Here is a 20404-nt window from a genome sequence, read left to right on the forward strand (position 1 = left end):
GAGACTAACTATGTCTCTCAGCTGGCCTGGGGAAAGCCTTGGGGTCCTCCGAGAAGAGCTGGAAGACGTGGCTGTGGAAAGATATGTCTGGTGCTCCCTGCTTAAGTTACTGCCCCCCCCCCCCCCCCCCGACCCAACTTTGAAACAAGTGGGAGGTAATTGATGGATGGATGGAAGGAATATTATAATCTGTTAGAGCTGCTTTACTAACGGTCAATGGGAGTCTTCACAGACACAGTAGCAGTAAGCAAAGGGAATTTATGGGCTTGTTTTGTGGGTCATATCTGTTAGAGCTACACAATAAAACTTGTGGATGTCATAAAATTTCCTGTGAGAATTATTTTTTTGTTTAATTTTATTTTTGTTTGTTTTTTAGTTTTATTCTTAAATTTTTGTGACATACATATGCTGTAGTCATGTGTTTAAGTTTAATTACTTTTTACTGTGGGAAAGCAAACTGCTAGTGCTGTAAACTGAATGTGTATTTGCTCCTGAGCACTGGAAGATTAAAAAAGGCATCACATTTAAGTAAAAACAGTCTTGTACTAGAAAATGGTCCTTAGAAGTCTGGTTGTAATAGAAGTAATCATGACTTTTTCATTTTTCCCAGAGTTGCTTCAGAACCTTGCACACACACACAAATACATTTTCTCCCACTAACACTGCTTCTCATTTGAATTTCTTTTTCAGGTGTTATGGGTGAATATGAGCCAAAAATTGAAGTTCAGTTTCCAGAGGTCATTCAAGTTGCAAAAGGATCTACAGTAAAGCTGGAATGTTTCGCCCTGGGAAAGTAAGCCCACACAGTACAGACTTGGTAACATCTAAAAGATAAGACATGCCATTAGAGTTGGATTTTTGTTGTTTGTTTTCACAAGATTTCCCAATTTGATACAATCCAATTGTGATTTTAAGTTATTTTGCTCCTTTGGGATATTAAAGTATGTCAGTTCCAGTGTAAAAATATTTAATAATATATATAATTAACATTATATATATAAATTTCAGTAAAAAATATCAGATTTTTTATGGAGTATACTGAAGCCTCAAGTTCAAAACATAGTAAAAGTCTTGGAAAAATTAAGACAAGTATGGTTTTCTAAAGCCAGAAAGTTGACTCAAGTTGGGCACAATCAAGATCCTAGAATACATCAGTAAGAAAGCTCCAAATGAAGAAATGCTCAGTGAATGTTCCAGGCAGCAGAAACCCTAATTGAAAGAGGAGGATCAAGCGGCACTATCACAGAAAAATAAGCCCCTACATGGCATGTTCCCCTGGCAGATTGAGGAGGTGGCTGATATCAACAAATCCTACCAGAGGCTAAAGAGGATTGGACTGAAGGACAGCATAGAGGCACTGATGATGGAAGCATAAGAGCAATAGAGGACGGGTCTACCATACCAGACAAGACCCAAGATGCAGGCTGTGCAAAGATGCCCCTGACACAGTCCAACACATAATAGCAGGGTGTAAGATCCAAGCAGGCAAAGCATACAAGAAAGACCATAAAAAGTGGCTGGAATAATATACAGGAACATCTGCGCCGAGTATGGACTCGGCTTTGACTGGATCCCTCAGTCAAAGTGAGATGCCACAAAGGGTTGTAGAGAATGACCAGACTAAGACACTGTGGGACTTCCAGATTCAGACTGACAAGCAGGTGATGGCTAAGCAACTGGGCAATGTGGTGATAGATGTAACAGTCCCAGGTGACTGCGACATCAGTAAGAAGGGGCATGTGAAGCTGGAAAAACATCAAGGGCTGAAAGAGGATACGGGAAAGTTGTGGAAGGCCAAGACATCAGTGCTGCCAGTGTTTTTTTATTACTTACCATATATCCTGATGTATGCTCAATAATCCAGGTAGAAAAATCCAAAAAAAGTTCAATCTGGTCCTCTGGACATTCAAAAAAACAAAACAAAGCAAAAAAAATATAGAAACGTTTCGTCTCTCATCCAAGAGACTTCCTCAGTCTGAGGTGCTGTTTTCAGCTCAGTCTCTTAAATAGCACCTTCTCAGAGTGGATCAACCAGTTTGCTGCTGACAACCAAAACCAGCTGCTCACATGGTCAAGAAGGACCATCAGCCTAACAATGGATCATTAGCACACTGATGGCTGTTTACTATTCATAGGGGGCTGAGTGATACTAGCAATCAGAGCATTGTAAGAGGGGGACAGTTGAACCCGGAGGCCTCCACCCCTGTTTAATGATGGATGATTTCTTTTCACAAAGATGGCCTCCTTTTCTCCTCTCTCAAACCATTGTTCCTCTCTGTCCAGGATGTGAACATCTTCATCCTTGAAAGAGTGACCGCTGGCCTGGAGATAAGTGTAGACCGCACAATCCTGGCCTGATGATGTTGATCTTCTGTGCTGGGCCATCCTTTTGGCCAGTGGCTGTTTAATTTCCCCGATGTAAGACTGATCACAGCCCTCCTGACACTCAACAGCATACACAATATTACTCTGTTTGTGCCGGGGGACTGGATCTTTGGGATGAACCAGTCTTTGCCGTAATGTATTTTGGGGTTTAAAAGCCACTGGGACGTTATGTTAAGAAAATAAACGTCTCAGTTTCTCTGATACTCCCTCAACATACGGAATGACCACTGGTCTGGGTCTGGGTTCCTCCTTTTCACCTGATGGCTGACTGGAGTCCTGGTTGGGTTTCTTCTCTGCTTTCAGGAAGGCCCAGTTAGGATATCCACATTGCTCTAGAGCCTGTTTTGTGTAGGATTTCTTCTTCTGCCTGGCTCCCGAGTTAGTGGGGATGCTGTCTGCTCTGTGATACAGAGTCATGATGACTCCTAACTTGTGCTCCAAAGGGCGATGGGAGTCAAACTGCAAATACTGGTCTGTGTCGGTGGGTTTGCAGTACACCTCGGTTTGCAAATGTCCTCTATCAATTTTATCAATTTTATCAATTTTTATCAAAGCCAACCTCTAAGAAGGTTGGTTTTCTTGGACTGTGAGGTCTCAGTCTGTCATGTTCAGCCGTCAGGAGTGTTTGAACCCACGTGCAGGAGGATGACGAGGACGCTCGAGGAATAAATATAAATATATTTATTTAAACAAAACAAAATCAAAACGCTGACAGGGCAGCTACTCACAAATTAATCGGATGGACGGAACGGAAGGCTGGACACAACACCATTGAAGGACAATCCCGAGACAAAGACAAGACACCAGTGAACTGAATATATACACACACACTGATTAGGACAATGACAGACACCTGCAGTGATTAACATTAGACACAGGTGAGACAGGGGCTGAACACAAGGGAAAACACTGAGTGCAGGAAACATGAGGAAACCCCCACACAGTCTCTGATAGAGGACATTTGCAAACCGAGGTGTACAGCAAACCCACCCACACAGACCAGTATTTGCAGTTCGACTCCCATCACCCTTTGGAGCACAAGTCATCAGGACTCTGTATCACAGAGCAGACAGCATCCCCACTAACTCGGGAGCAAGGCAGAAGGAGAAATCCTACACAAAACAGGCTCTAGAGCAATGTGGATATCCTAACTGGGCCTTCCTGAAAGCAGAGAAGAAACCCAACCAGGACTCCAGTCAGCCATCAGGTGAAAAGGAGGAACCCAGACCCAGACCAGTGGTCATTCCGTATGTTGAGGGAGTATCAGAGAAACTGAGACGTTTATTTTCTTAACATAACGTCCCAGTGGCTTTTAAACCCCAAAATACATTACGGCAAAGACTGGTTCATCCCAAAGATCCAGTCCCCTGGCACAAACAGAGTAATATTGTGTATGCTGTTGAGTGTCAGGAGGGCTGTGATCAGTCTTACATCGGGGAAACTAAACAGCCACTGGCCAAAAGGATGGCCCAGCACAGAAGATCAACATCATCAGGCCAGGACTCTGCGGTCTACACTCATCTCCAGGCCAGTGGTCACTCTTTCAAGGATGAAGATGTTCACATCCTGGACAGAGAGGAACAATGGTTTGAGAGAGGAGTAAAGGAGGCCATCTTTGTGAAAAGAAATTGTCCATCATGTAGTGAACTAAGCCTCAGGTCAAAACCTGATCCTGGGACATGAACTGTTATTTCATTGATTTGAGTCCAGAAACACAATTTAAGCTCATCCAGAGACTTTCTGAGTGTGTCCTGCACTGGTCAATTGAAAGAACACTCTCTGTTCATTATCATTACTATTTTACAATATCTTGATAATCAAAGTGTGTTTAGTTCAAATCATTTTAAATGTTGAAGTGAACTACTCATTTTAAATCAACTGTGAAACAGTATAAATGATTTTTAATCCTCATTCAAAGTAGAAATCAAGTTAAAATGCCTGTTACAAGTAATGATGCATCTTTGATCTTCTGTCTGAAATGAGAAGGAGTGAGTCGCTCAAAAGTCAAGGAACGGTCAAAAACATGTTTATCGGAACGAAATGTCATGTTTAACTCTCTCAGATAGATAGAAGGAGACTGGTTCCAAAATGTCTCTGTTTCTTCAAAACATCTTTCTGTCTGTTCTTAAAACAATCTACTCTGTCTCCTTGACTTGTAATAACCTCTGACGTCACTAAAACCACACCCCGGTTGGTTCGTTCAACCAATCAGGAAGTTCTCAGAGGAACCTGAAGTAACCTCTTTAAAAGGGTAAACACTTCCTAGTTCCAAGCAGAACAAGAGTTCCAAGCGGAACAACGTTCCAGAGAGAACCAGAGTTCCAGGGAGAACCTCGAACGAGAAGTTCCGAGCAGTTTCTAATGGAGTGACGAGAGTCTGTCGATGCCACGACGTCTCGCTGTGGCTCTACCTGACGAACGCTCTGAACAATGAGGAAGTCTGTTTTGTGATGATCTCACGACTCCTGAGGTCACAGCTGTTCTTACGGAGACGCTGAAAAGAGTTGAAAGAAAACTCTACACCGGAGCCGAAACTATCATCTGCAAAGGTAAAAGAGTCGATCTCAACTGCTAGTGTACCGTGGATTAAGCTGCGTCTAAAGAAGCGTGCTGATCTGGTTATACAGACACATTCCCTCACCCATCTCTCTCCATTTAAACTTCATTTTCCCATCTTTAAAACTCTTCTATCTGCCAGTAATTAATCCAGATATTTTCAGAAATGTCTGTTGTATTTCAGTTGCAAGTAAGAAATCATGGCCGTATGATTTCTCATTGTAAAGCTCATTAATTAAGCTGTGTTAATTGTAATCAATCTGTCAATTAATGTAAATGTGTGATGTGTTTTAAATCGTTTTTAATTAAACGGCTCACTGTTGTGGTGAGTCAGAAATTAAAACACGTTTCCGTCCACATTTAATCATTCAAGGCACGATAGTACTCAGTCCAGAAAAATGAAAGAATCCGTTTAAATTATGTATAATACCAGACAGGTATCATTCCTTACAACTGGTGGCCCGTAACGGGTTCATGAAATGGACTGTGCTATTCTGTAACACTTGAATTTATCATGTTGGCATATCTGATCTTAACTGAAAGTAGCTTAAAAGTGCAGATTTCTGTTTGGCTGTGAAACGCAGCGTTTTGCAGCTGTGGGGTTCAGAGAAAATACAGTGATATGTTTTCAGTATGTGGTGTTTTTAGAGCTGAAAGTAACGTCAATGTGTTCATTTAAAAGCTGAAATTTGTACATCTGTTGTGTAACTGAAGCTGGGTTTGTGGTAAAACGCTTTATTCTGTTAAACTGTGCAGAGAGGGACGGGGGTACTGACCCGTTTCGGCTGTCGGACTCGGTTCAGATTTTGAACGAGTCGTGTTTTGAATGGATAAAATGCTGTTTTGAAGCTGAGCGCCGTCTCAGACCGCTGTTGAAAGTGCTTTGTTATATTTGTAGCAGTTAAAATCGTACATTTTGAGAAGTTAATGGGCGAAAGTTGTCCGGAATGTTCAGGCTAATCGCTAACACAGCTAGCTGAAATCACGAAGCGTGATTGGTTGAAAACCGCTGTTTGAAACGCTCTGATTCGCTGGAGAGACGAGTGACGTGTCTGTTGTCACTTCCTCTGATGTCAGATTATAAAACCCACCCCCGCTGCTGTCTCTGCTCATTGGTTGATTCAGTCACGTGACCCAGAAATGAAGCTCGTCTTCATAGTGAATTTCAATCTGTTGTTTAAAGTTGAAAAACGCTTTAAAGTTGGCTCTGAACCGCTGATCCAATTATTAAAAGCCTAATCGCTGAAACTTTGCCACGCTCAAGTTTTAAATCCGTCATTAAATGGTGATTTTGGACCACGCTAGCCAATGCTAAGTCTTAAGCTAACGGCTAAAGACCGGATGTCACCAAAGCCACAGGAAGTCATCACGACTCCTACTGGACGTCACTAACAGTGACAGGTTAAAATAAATAAAGTTACACTGCCACCTCCTGTTGGAAACTTGAAATCACAGTTTCACTTCGTGTTTAGGATATTTTGGTGAAATTAAACGTGTTTTATTTCTGTCAGAAGCTTTTTTGAGTTAATAAACGTTCCTCAAGCTGATTTATACTGTTATCTTACATTTAAAAAGTGATTAAAGTATTTATGCCCAGAGAAGGCGTTTACTAAGAAATTTTTCATTCACTGATAAATCCTCATGAGGAGGTGCAAAATGAAAAATTAAGAACTTTTGATAGATACAGTCTAGATAATCACAGAGTTGATAAGTTTACTCAATTGCTGAAAGGAAAATACATGTTTAATTACTAAAACACCAAATATAAAATAAATATAACAGAAAAGGAAACCTTTCTGATTTATTTTACCACCTAAAAACACAACATCTTCCTGTCTATTTATTTAAATAAAATAAATAAAGAGATAATGGAAAAAAGGGAGGAAAGCAATGACCCCTTGAGCTCCTATGAGTCAGATGATGAACATCAACAGGTTGACATAATTCAGAGAGCTTTAAATACTTTAACGACCCCAGTAATTGGTACACCATTAGAAGAGATGGATGAAATTCAGAAAGCTACGGTACTGAAAAGTTTAGCAGAAAAAGCCACGGTGACAGAGAATAAAAAGCTGAGCCTTGAACGGTTAGCAAAAATTTCTCTGCTTCTCAAAGACAAATTGGATCAACAGGTTGAACAAAATGACGTGCTGTCTAAAGCATATGCAGCAGACAGAGAGGAGTATCTCAAATTCATGGCACAGTCTAAACTTGATGAAGAGACCAGTGCACATGAGTTACAACGTGAGAGGGAGCTCTCACAAAATCACCTTACTTCACAAGCTCACTCATATGAGGAGAAGATGAAGGAAAGGGAGGTCAAGTACTGAAAGTTGTGTTCAGACAACGATGCTCTACAACAACAGTTGCAGCAAGCATCAAATGCTCTGAGCGGATGCAAATCTGAGATAGACGCGCTTAAAACACAACTTTACCATGCAGAAAGTAAAAATAGTGAGAGGCATGGACAGGATGTGGGAATACACTGGGCTTCAGACCCAAATCTCCTTACATCACACACACCTCCACCCTTACCTAAAGTAGCAGGGACAGACCTGATTAGGTCTCCTCTACCAAGCAGGCAAGAGAGACCGTTGAGACTTCCTCTTTCAATAGATGAACTTCAAAAACTCTCAAAATATGTACAACGCTTTGTACCTGGCCCAATGGGTTCAACTGGTACGAAGGCATATCTCAATGACCTAGATTTCAGACTGAGTGGTTATCCTAATGCTACGGTTGAGGATAAAATCAGTCTGATAAGGCTCACTTCGGACAGAGAGGTGTTCACCTTCATCGAGCGTCAACCTGATGCCACGAGAAGGGATTACAACCTTCTGTGTGAATCTTTGATCAGAGAATACAACCCCTGCACAGGACCTGCTGGCTTCCCAGCTGCAGACAAGGTCACGCAAGGGAAGCATGAACATCCAAAGGTTTATTACAAAAGAATCTTCCAAGCTTATTTTGGTTACAGAAATGAAACCGGAATGGAGGAAGAAGAAGGTTTTAAATTTGTTTTCAGCAAAAATCTCCACACTGACATTAAGACGTCAGTACAGATGATGGCTAATTTCAAAGAAAAATCCATCAATGAGATTAAACAGTGTGCTGTGAATGTGTTTGAGGCATGTTCTCATGTTAAGACGCCCATAGAGGTGTTTCCTGGTGTAAAGGTTAAACCCCATTCGCTAGAACTGGAAGGATGGCGTGTATCGCCTCCTCCTCCTAAGAAAGGCGAGAAAAAGCAGTCTTTTCAAACTAACAAACCGAGTCATGAAGGTGCACGCTGGGACAAAAAACTCCTCTTTCAGAGGATGAACGTGATTATCGTAAGTGGGGTGTGCGTAGGACGAAAAGATATGGGAACCAAGGTGACCCATATTATCAGGGGAAGTCTGAAAAGGAACCCCCAAATGACGTACCTAACCCTCCTCCACCTCGGACAAAATGACCCGAGGCGAAAAAATCACAAAGGTTCCAGAAACAAGGCCCTACACCTCTGAGCTCAGAAGAGACAGAGAAACTACGCAGGTTGTTAGAAACTTTGAAACACACTGACACGGGAAACCAACCTGGAGCACTATGCAGTGATGTAATCACTATTACATCTGAGGGTGCGAATGACAACATCACAGATGTCGGTGGAACCCACCAAGACATTGTTGTTGTTGCCTCCAACAACCCCTCATCGGAAGAAAGGGGGGTAAACTCACACACAAACGATGACGAGTCATCACAAGCTGAACACTCAGAAACAGCTACTGCTGTGCTGACGGTTCAGACAAACCAAGATTACACAGACAAGGCTGAACGTGTGAAGAAACGTCAGAAAAAAACCTAAGAGGTTTCTGTGTAACTTTATCAGAAGGGGGGTCGCCAAGAAGGCGTACCTGTCAGTAACGCTCGAAGGTGTCCTCACACATGAAGCACTTCTGGATGGTGGGGCAGACATAACAATTATGTCAGCTAGACTGTTTGAGGAGCTGAGGACAGCCGCTGCCAGTGTTGACAGGATAATACCTCTCACAGAATGTGCTATAGAAATGCAGGGTCTCTCAGAGAAGAGGACAACCCTGACAGCTATAGCAATGGTTCACATGCAGATTGGCAGAATGACACTATACCACCTGGTACACGTATCTAGTGTTGACTCATTCCCATTTCTGGTTGGCCAGGATTTTATAAATCGCTTCGACGCGATTATAGATTATGGTGATCAGACGATGTGGGCCAAGGTGAGCAAACCACTGCCAATAAAGATGCCTCCGGAGTGTAACACAGACTGCCTAACGGCAGGTACCGCGGAAGGCGCAAAGGACTCCTCAGCCGAGGACACGAGCCCGGTGAGTATTCCTCTGAAATCATGTGAAACCAAAGAGACCCACCCGGTGGTCCAAACTCTGACCCAACAAGACAGCCTCATTTGTGAGCTGGAACAGTCAGAGTCCACCAAACACTACCTACCACTGGTGGTTAAGGGTGTAGAGATCCAAGGGTCCCACACCAACGACGCTGTTCTGTCTCTGTGGACAGATAAATCGGCAATTAACCGAGCTTTCTATGAAACCTTGGTTCACAAACACGTGGGTCTAGGACTAATTAAAAAAGCTTTCCGCTTTCCATTAGTTCCCAATAGTTCACAGGTAATGACCGCGGAAGGAGTCATTAACCTAAAACTAAACTGGAACCAACGAGAACTGGTTCACCCGTTTCTCGTGATCCAAAACTTACCACGTGCAACCTACATAGGCTCTGACATTTTGTTAAGGTTGGGTGTCCACGTGGACACCATCAACAAGGTGCTGTGGTCCCTAAAACCAGCCACAAAGGATCCTCCTGTGCTAGACACAGCAAACCTTAAGGCTGGGCAGACCATTCCAGAGGCCTGCCAGGTTGCTAGCAACCAAACCACCACAGTACCACCTCAGGTGATTAACCTAATGGTGCGAAACCACATCATAGCTGGACAAGCTATTAGCCATAAACAGGCATATTTTCAACCTTCTCCTGCGTTTTTCAACTTGGGACTGTCCGTGGAAGCCTCGAACCAAGTGAGCCTTGACTCCAGGACCACATCTGTTGCTGTGTGTAACACAGGCATGGATGAGGTGCTGATCCCAAAAAACACTATGCTAGGATGGTTGATTTCCACTGATTTTCATGATTTTGAACTAGGCATTCCATTTCTGGGAGGACTCCCAGATAACCTGGTACCGAGTCAAGAAACTGGGCCAGTATGGTTCACAAAACCAACACAGGCCATAGCTTTTTTCTCAACCGATGACGTCGACCAAGGACCGCAAACCTATGGTGTCTTACCCATAGACAGGTCCGACGACTCAGAAAGGGATTCGTTGGAGCTCCCCAAAGAGCAAGAACCCTTATCAGTCTCATCACAGATTGAACAGGTGGTCGCCCAAGCCGACGCTCTGACATCTGATGAAGAAAGGGACAAACTTCGCCAAGTTCTTTTGAAATATGAAAAGTCCTTTTCAACTGACCCAGACATCATCCAACTTCAGAAGTTGGATCCTGCAATTAACTCGATGATACTGTATCTGACTGACCCAGACAAATACACTCCATCGAAAGGCGAACTGGATTCCAATCCAGACCTTGAAGTCCTCTTTCAGCTGCGCAAACAGTTAAAACTACTCAAGGACAACCTAACTTTAGCTCATGGAGCGACGTCCTCACCCGTGTTCACGGTCCCCCATGACCGAAGGGGGGTGACGCCAGTTAGGGTAATGTTACCAGACGCGATAACAAGATCAAATCTGACATTCAGAGTGAGTGGCGTACCGAAACGTTGTTTTCTACTTGTTTAATCACTACTTTTGTCAATGTTGAAACGTTGTTTTACTGGTTGCTTAGTCACTGTTTTTGTCGATGTTGAGACATCGTTTAATTGGGTTTTGGTATTGTTTCTGAGGTAAGAATGAGTTTTGTATGTATTTTAGTTGGAGACTGTAAAGGACTTTAACTATGCCAACATGCAGTTCACTCGTTAAAACCTAATCTTTACGGAGTCAATGTAGATTAATTTTACCTTAAGTACCATAATCTACATTGGTCTCACAACGCTTAAGCCGAACCTACTCAAACAATTCTATTCGGGGGGATAGCTAATTCTGTTTGATGAGTCTCGCCATAGACTCCAAAAACATTTATGGGGAAACCAAACACCCAATCTCAAGTCGTTCGTCTAAAAGACAACAGACAATTGAACCAAACTATATTTTGCCATGTAAAGCTAACTTAAACCAAGTTAGGAATGGAAAAATAGTTTGGAATGCCCTTCTATAGGTATAGACCCCTATAGTTAACTTTTTCAGCATGTTCCACCCCTTAACTGGTAGCTGGAGCTGTTGCCAGTCATAATAGCTTATACACTAGGTGCATATAGGTTAAGGCCTTATGTAAAATCCCCTTCATAAGCCCACCTTAAACCACATAATTGCATGACACATTGAACCAGAACGGCACCGACTGGACGTCACCCAGCGACGACCTTCGCTGGAGGAGACCTGCAATCCTGACGTTAGTCTCCAATCTGCATCCAATGGCCGTATCTATATGACTTTTTCCAATGGATTACAGACTTTGTTTCCAAGGGGTTAAAGCATTGCTACAATGGATTTACCAACAACATTATGGAAGTACCAACAACATTATGGATTTACCAACAACACAATGGAATTACTAAGAACATTGTGGGATTACCTCCTTTGACTTTTGTTTTTCCTTGTTGGATTACATCAAGCTCAAGGACTTTCAAAGGCGTAAGTTCATGTTGGAATTCATCCCCATGGACAGGCGATGATTTCCAAAGGGGGGACTGTAGTGAACTAAGCCTCAGGTCAAAACCTGATCCTGGGACAGGAACTGTTATTTCATTGATTTGAGTCCAGAAACACAAATTAAGCTCATCTAGAGACTTTCTGAGTGTGTCCTGCACTGGTCAATTGAAAGAACACTCTCTGTTCATTATCATTACTATTTTACAATATCTTGATAATCAAAGTGTGTTTAGTTCAAATCATTTTAAATGTTGAAGTGAACTACTCATTTTAAATCAACTGTGAAATAGTATAAATGATTTTTAATCCTCATTCAAAGTAGAAATCAAGTTAAAATGCCTGTTACAAGTAATGATGCCTTTGATCTTCTGTCTGAAATGAGAAGGAGTGAGTCGGTCAAAAGTCAAGGAACGGTCAAAAACATGTTTATCGGAACGAAATGTCATGTTTAACTCTCTCAGATAGATAGAAGGAGACTGGCTCCTAAATGTCTCTGTTTCTTCAAAACATCTTTCTGTCTGTTCTTAAAACAATCTACTCTGTCTCCTTGACTTGTAATAACCTCTGACGTCACTAAAACCACACCCCGGTTGGTTCGTTCAACCAATCAGGAAGTTCTCAGAGGAACCGGAAGTGACCTCTTTAAAAGGGTCAACACTTCCTAGTTCTAAGCAGAACAAAGTTCCAGAGCAGAACAACGTTCCAGACATGAACCAAAGTTCTGAGAGCAGAACCGAATGAAAGTTCTGAAGTGCTGGAGTTAGTTGGGAGTTCTTCCGAGTCTCGTGGGGATTATGGAATCTTCCACATCTGAGTGGAACTCTGACGGGCTCACAGCTCATGTGAGTCCACCCGGGAGGTGAGCGTGCTGTTGAACGAAGTACCGTCACTACTCCGGACGGTTCTCTGCTATCCTACGGAGACGCTGAAATGGTAACGCTGAAAGAGAACTCTACACCGAAGCTGAGATATCTTCTGCGAGGTACAGAGTCGATTTCCACTACCGAAGTGTACCGAGGTAGAGCTGGGTTCGAATGGAGGGTGTCGTTCTTCGTCAACACATTTTCCCTCACACATCTTTTCTCTCCATTTAAACTCCTTCATTCCCCATCTTTAAAACTCTTCTATCTGCCAGCAATTAATCCAGATATTTTCAGAAATGTCTGTTGGTTTCAAAAGCTGCAAGTGAGAAAATCATGGCCGTATGATTTTCTCAGTGCAAAGCTCATTAATTAAGCTGTGTTAATTGTAATCAATATGTCAATTAATGTAAATGTGTGATGTGTTTTAAATCGTTTTTAATTAAACGTCTCACTGTTGTGGTGAGTCAGAAATTAAAACACGTTTCCGTCCACATTTAATCATTCAAGGCACGATAGTACTCAGTCCAGAAAAATGAAAGAATCCGTTTAAATTATGGATAATATCAGACAGGTATCATTCATTACAATCATTAAACAGGTGTGGAGGCCGCCAGGTTCATCTGTCCCCCTCTTACTTTGCTCTGATTGCTAGTATCACTCAGCCCCCTGTGAATAGTAAACAGCCATCAGTGTGCTAATGATCCATTGTTAGGCTGATGGTCCTTCTTGACCATGTGAGCAGCTGGTTTTGGTTGTCAGCAGCAAACTGGTTGATCCACTCTGAGAAGGTGCTATTTAAGAGACTGAGCTGAAAACAGCACCTCAGACTGAGGAAGTCTCTTGGATGAGAGACGAACGTTTCTATATATTTTTGCTTTGTTTTGTTTATTGTTTTTTTGAATGTCCAGAGGACCAGATTGAACTTTTTTGGATACTTACCATATAGTCAAGTCAGTCAATATGGAAATCAGAACAAAATATATTCACTTTTTACTTTTTTTAGTCTCGGTAAATGATGCATTGGAAAATACTGTAAAAAATATGATATCCTTCTCACCTACAGGAACTTTCGAGGAAAACTATCATCTCTTCACCTTGCTAAATCAAATCATAAGATTTAATCCACAAAATAAACAAAATCCTATTAAAAAGCAACATGGGAAGAACCTTCTTGTGTACTGAATCCATCCCTGCACAGATGCTAGATAAATATTGTACTATATTGATGTTTTTCAAAAAAGTAATGACATGTTTACCCTACTGGGCTACAGGTGGAATGTTTTAAAGCCAGTTCTTTGAAATGGCAAGAAAGTGACATCACAATATATTTTGTCTAAATAAAAGTGTTTAGTGTTTTGACCAAAAAAAAAAAAAGAATTGTGAACTGACATTGTGCTTATTTTTATGCAAATCTGTGTTTATATGTTGCTCCTGGGGTGTAACGTTTTAACTGTGGAATATTTTTTACAGTGTGTAGGTAATGGTAAAAAATAGTCACTTACAGCAATGACTGCTAGAATACAAATCAAACCTAAAGCAAGCTTGTCCTTTTTTTTTTTTTTTTTTTTAACCAAAAGGCAATATTTAACTAACTGGCACTTGAAACCCTAATTTGTATGCATTAAACTTTTCAAGATGAAGTTGACTTACAAAATTTCAATATTTAAAGGACAAAGAATAGACCTGAAAACAACTTACCTTGGACTCTGCTAGCTTTACTGATTTCATTAATGATACAAGTTGTTGAAGAAAAAAATAGCACAGGCTGTTATCTGACATTATTAACCACGTCCTTCTGTCTTTTCACAGCCCTGCACCCTCTATTAGCTGGAGAAGAGTGGACAGGGTGCCCTTCCCCAGGAAAGTTGACATGAGAAAGGCCAGCGGCATCCTAGAAATCCCATATTTCCAGCAGGAGGATGCTGGCACATATGAGTGTGTGGCTGAGAACTCAAGGGGAATGAACACAGTCAAGGGAAAGATCTCTTTTTTTGGTAGGTGATCCTGTTGTGCATGAACATTTGACCGTGGTGTCAAACTTTCTCAGGCTAATACTCAGAACAAGCAGACAGAACAGTTCGTACAAAGCAGTCGGCAGCTCAGCAGAGGACTGTTGGCATATGTACATGAGGCGAGAGGCTCGTTTTAACAGCACATCAAAATGATTAAAGGCTGTCAGCCATGATGCCTCTAATATTTTGATCCAGATTAAAGGAGTGATCCGGATGAGGCTGAGCCCTTGGATATGACCTTGTTGGTGAGCTTTGCATTGGTTGCACCAGATGGCATTATGATTGACATCCAACTTGACTGAAGATCAAAGCTGTTAAAAGGACTATACATCTAGCAGTGGCACATATGTCAGGGGTATAATCTGCACAGCAGCATCTGGATGAGCAGGATGAGGGTTTGGACAGTCACACATTGTCAATGGCAGTTTTACAATCGGAGTGGCACCTGCTCAATTTAAGTACCGGACATCAATATCTGCGGACCTCTACTTTTTAAATCCAAGCATAAAGTTCACCAGCTCAACAAAGATTCACTGACAGGGTATGAGAGTTATAGAAGTATTAAAGTTGAAAGCAAAAATGCTTTTCGTCCACCAAGAAATAAAAAGCTTAAGCCCAGAGATTAGTGTGGAAATACTGATGAGCCAAACTTCATTTGGTTAATGTTAAGGAGGTTTTATTAAAGCAAACAGCTATCCTGGATTCATAACTTCCCTGTTTAGTGTTTGGAAACCACCTGACAAAGAAGTAGATTTTTACACCTAAGCAATATGTCAGCAATAAGTTTGTCAGTTATGATACAAAATGCATTAAATAAATCAAAGAAATTAGATTTTATTTCTTTCAATTTAGAATGTCATCATTAAAAAAAATCATAGCAGACAATTCAAATTTTTATCTTCTTTATTCTAACCCAAAACACAGAAAACGAATGAGCCAGGGACAACAGACAACTTCAGCCATTTTAAAATTCAAGAACTGGGTGCATACTGAGTATTAATATTCCTCAAGGATCAAAAATATACTAATACTCATCTACATCTTTATAAAAATGGTGCTGAAGTTTCTTGATTGTCTTTAACTCGACAAGGCCAATGCTTGAAGTCTTGTTGCTTTCCTGACTGGCTGCAGCTGCTGGGTTTTTTTAAGCACTCATGTCAATACTGCATTAGGAAAAATACTAAGAGCTCAGTGATGTTTTATGATCAGATCAAATAAAGACTATTTTGCCAAACTGACAGGAAGCATGTTCAACAGAGTTTATGTCAGGCTGTAAAACCTAAGATCAATGCCAAGCATGGTAGTGATGGCATCATGCATCTCAAAAGATCAATAAAATAATGAAGAAGAACTACTTCCAAAATCTTCACCTTCAGCTCAGTTCAACAGCTACACAGATGACACATTGACACATTTGGGCATTTTAACACACTAATGATGTTAAACAGTCATGAGAACTGATTTCTGATTGGGTAAAGCAGACTAACATTCTTCTTGCGGACTAGCCTGCCCAAAGCCATGAACTGTGTTTAAACTCTTGACTGTACAAAAAGCCTGTCGTCTATATACAACTTGTTAAGAAAAATGTCTTCAAAAACTTAATTACATTAGTCCATCACTACTTTGTGGTTCATTTATCGCGGACTCGCTCTGTTGCGGTTTTTCAAAATAAGATTGGACATGACACACAATTGGCTAATTGATGGATGAGCCGCACGATCGGCATGGAATTTTTATTTAAATAAATTATTTTAAATTATTTAACAACGGCTGTATCTTTGTGCAGCCCAGAGCTGCAGGATAAACTTCATGCTGCAGCTGATCAGCTATTCACCATGCAGAGCAAAGAAGTGGGCGTGGCCAAGAGCGCTTGCAGGTGGCAAAGATCAGAGGGGGCAGGGAGCTGAGATCATGACATTCTGTGCTCTTTTAGAACTTTAGAGTTTAGAAACATTGTTTAGAATATTGCAAGAGTGTGGGAAGGGTTTAAAACACCGTACACACACACACACACACACACACACACAACTACTATTTACTACTTGTACTACCATTCCCATTTTACATTTTTTCACTTATCGCATGTCTTCAGGTTATGGATCCCCCGTGATAAACGAGTGACTAATGTAACTCCAAACTTTCCCACCTAATTCTATTATTTTATGATTGTTGAAGATGTATGTTGTATAGACATTTCACAGTAGAAAAAGGATGGTTCAGTTATATAATTCTGTCAAAATTAATAATACAAAATATATTGAATGTATATAAACATATACCACACACACACATTATACCGTATTTTCTGGATTATAAGTCGCAATTTTTTGCGTAGAGTTGTCAGTCCTGCGACTTATACACCAAAGCAACTTATATATGTTTGTTTTCCATATTCATAAAGCAGTTTTTGACTGACACTTTAAATTGATAAGAACTGCAACAGCGAGTCCTCCCCTGCGCGCTCGCTTCACTCAGTTGGTGCAGGCGGAGGAACGCTGAAGAGCTAGCAGCTCTGGCTGAGATGGATGGATGGATGGATGGATGGATGGATGGGTGGATGGGTGAGTGGGTGGATGGATGGATGACACTGCTCCACCCAGGCAAAATAAATCTGTTTTGACCATTAAATAAATGCATAATAAACATGACGGGTCAGCAGTGATGCATAATAAATGCTTATACACCAAAGTGACTGATATATTTTTTTCCTCTTCATGATGCTTTTTTTGACTGATGCGACTTATACGCTGGAAAATACAGTATATATCTGTGATAGGCCTTATTTATCCTTCTGATATGACTCATCTCTTTCATTTTTGATGTATGTTGTCAGCTTCTCTCTATCTCCTCCCTGCAGCCAGGTGATAAAATCTTATTTTGAACTTTTGAATTAAGCCTTTGAGACATCTGTTAGTACTGAATGCCAGTGGTGATGATCAATGTCCGTGTGTTTTCTATGTTATAGCACATTACAGTGGAGAGAGTTCCCTATTTTGAATAAGAGGAATATATAAAAATGTTATTATATGGTATATTGGAAAAAAAAATCTTAAATGCTCTTAAAGTAGTGGGTAATATTTAATTGATGAGCTCTGAATTGTGCCCTTTAATGAACTTTCTGCTATTTTTTTTTCTTGTAATAAAGCTCTCTGAATAATATAATCAACAAATCATTCCACTGTACGGTAATTATAATCATCTTTGTACTATATATGTATGTACTTCTTTCTGTTCTTTGTGTTCTTGTTCTTCATTCATTTGTTCCCTTTTCAGATGTCATCAGCCAGTCAACCTTCATATTGTTATATGTAGTTTATTTTATTTATGAATACTCTATACATAAATGTATATTTTTGCATAGTTCTGACTTGTATCTACTTTTAAATTCCAGTGCTTTTTGGAAACAAAATGATTATTTTCTTGTTGGTACCCGTATTACTCAGACATAAAGTGAAGGTGAAGCAGCTACAGCTTCGTTTTCCAGCTGTTCTTGCTTTTGTGTTTCTTCAGATTTACCACCGCATTATCTCAGTGGGATTTCACTGATAAGGCAAATTCTCATCTTTTCTTTGTCTCTTGACGTTTGGCCTGATTGTTTGTTCAATCGGCTCAGTATAGGCTGACATGGGCTGCCTGCTTTCATTTGGTGAGCTTTGACTGAGAGTCGATGAGTTCGCAGCAGGCGAAGGATGGAGTGAGGCACCTTGACAACAAGGGCACAAAAGGCAACGACGAAGCGTTTCCAAAGGCACCGTGTGCGTGGTGGCAGTCTCTGTTGGAGAGATGCAGTATAAATTATATGGTGCAGACAACAAATGGCTAAGTAAATGAGAAGTCTGGTATAACGTGCCATTCCCCCTAAAGTGCTTAAAAATTAACACTAAGTTAAAAAAAAAAATCAGTATTTTGATATTCTATCTTTCAGATATATACAGATACAGTGAACTTTAGTCTTTTTTCTGTAACAGAATAAAAACAATGTTCTTTTGACATGTTTCAGTAATAGGACATTGTAACTCATTTCACTGTTTGGGCAAATGGCAAAGACATGGCCCCGTTGAAAGTCTAATGTTAACAACCTCAACTGACCTTGTTTAGCCAGAGTAACCTCTGAGACCTGCAGAGCACAAAGAACCACAACCTGTTCTGATTCTGAGTTTGTGAAAGACTCCAGCAGATCTGCAGAAATCCACCTTCTGGTCTATCTTAGCCTGTTTATTTGTTGTGTGACTGCCTTCCAACACACACACACACACACACACACACACACACACACACACACACACACACACACACACACACACACACACACACACACACGGGTTTGTTTTGCTATCTTTATGGGGCCTTTGCATTGACTTCCATTCATTTTTCATTCATATCTATAGCCTAACCATGACCTTTATCCATAACCTAACCATTACCAGTACATACCTAACCCTAAACCTAACACATCCTCAATTCACACCTTAGTCCTAAACCTAGCCCCTAACCCACCAACGGGACTTCTTCTTATGGGGCCCGGGCTTTGGGCCCCATAAGGAGCAGTTTGTCCTCACAATGCAGTATAAGTTGGAAAAATGGGCCTCACAAAGTAGCATAAACAAGGACACACACACACACACACACATTAAAGCCTTAATGCACAGAGAGATCTCCATCTGGGCCTTACTGTCAGCATTTACACTGTTGTTTTTTTCTGTTTATCATAGTTTTAGTTATTTCAGCCATTAAAGTACTACAATGTTCAGCTTGTTTACTTTTTCCATGTAGAATTTTGTTTTTTGTAATGTATTAACTTTTTGATAAATACATTTATTTGCAGTCATTTTATAGAAAGAGATTTCTTCAGATCCTTTAAAACCAACATTAGCATCTCCTTATGAGTCCTTTTTGTCTCCATATTCATTCAACCTTTATTTAGACAGACAAATCCCATTGAGCCTCCAGGACTCATTTACAAGAGAGACCTGATTTCAACAAAGAATGATGAAAACAATGGACAACAGCGACAACAATAGACAGTTATAAAAAGGCATACAGATATATATATTTTTTTTAACGAATGAGATGGCCAAAAAAAGTAACAAAAACAGCTAGATTATAAGGCGAATGTAGAAAACTAAAAACAGGAACATGTCTGCATTGGTCCTTGCCAGGAGTCCAACAGATTCTTAAAGCCACTTAGAGAGGTCAAAATCGAGAGCTTCAGATCTTTTTGTAAGATATTCCAGGAAACAGGAGCAGAGTAGGAGAAGGCCCTTTTGCCTAGTTCAGTCCTCACTGAGGGGACACTGCAGGTAATAATGTCCTGAGAGCACACGCTGTAGCTGCACTCACGCAGAAACATGTAGGAGGAGACGTATGAAGGCAGCAGACCAAAAAGTGATTTAAAGATGAAAATGTACCAGTGAGAGAGTCTGCATGAAGTTAATGATGTCCAGTTAACCAGTGAATACAGGGTGCAGTGATGGGTACGATAATCACAGCCAGTTATGAATCTTAATTCATTCAACCTTTATTTAGACAGGTAATCCCATTGAGCCTCAAGGACTCATTTACAAGAGAGACCTGATTTCAACAAAGAAAGATGACAACAATGGACAACTTTAACTGTTATTTTTAAATGTTATTTTCTTTTTGGTTTAGTGTTTTTAATAGTTATTTTATATTGTTTAATACTGTGTTTTTAATGTTGTGAAGTGTCCTTGGGTGTTTTGAAAGGTGCTGACAAATAAAATGCATTATTAACAGCAACAACAATAAACAATTATAAAAAGTCATA

At 40.6% G+C, this 20404-nt stretch overlaps 1 protein-coding gene across 1 annotated transcript in view; it reads left to right on the plus strand.

Moving 5' to 3' along the window:
- LOC119411749 (contactin-4) overlaps positions 1-20404 on the plus strand; it is a 456128-nt gene that overhangs the window by 21505 nt on the left and 414219 nt on the right. Inside the window, exons 2-3 of the mRNA XM_037678676.1 lie at positions 691-793; positions 14417-14601. Coding sequence (XP_037534604.1) covers positions 696-793; positions 14417-14601 — 283 coding nt within the window. The 5' untranslated portion in view covers positions 691-695. The remainder of the gene's footprint in view (positions 1-690; positions 794-14416; positions 14602-20404) is intronic.

Source organism: Nematolebias whitei, chromosome 7, assembly GCF_014905685.2.
Source record: "Nematolebias whitei isolate Nwh7 chromosome 7, NemWhi1, whole genome shotgun sequence".
Classification (NCBI taxonomy): Eukaryota; Metazoa; Chordata; class Actinopteri; order Cyprinodontiformes; family Rivulidae; genus Nematolebias; species Nematolebias whitei.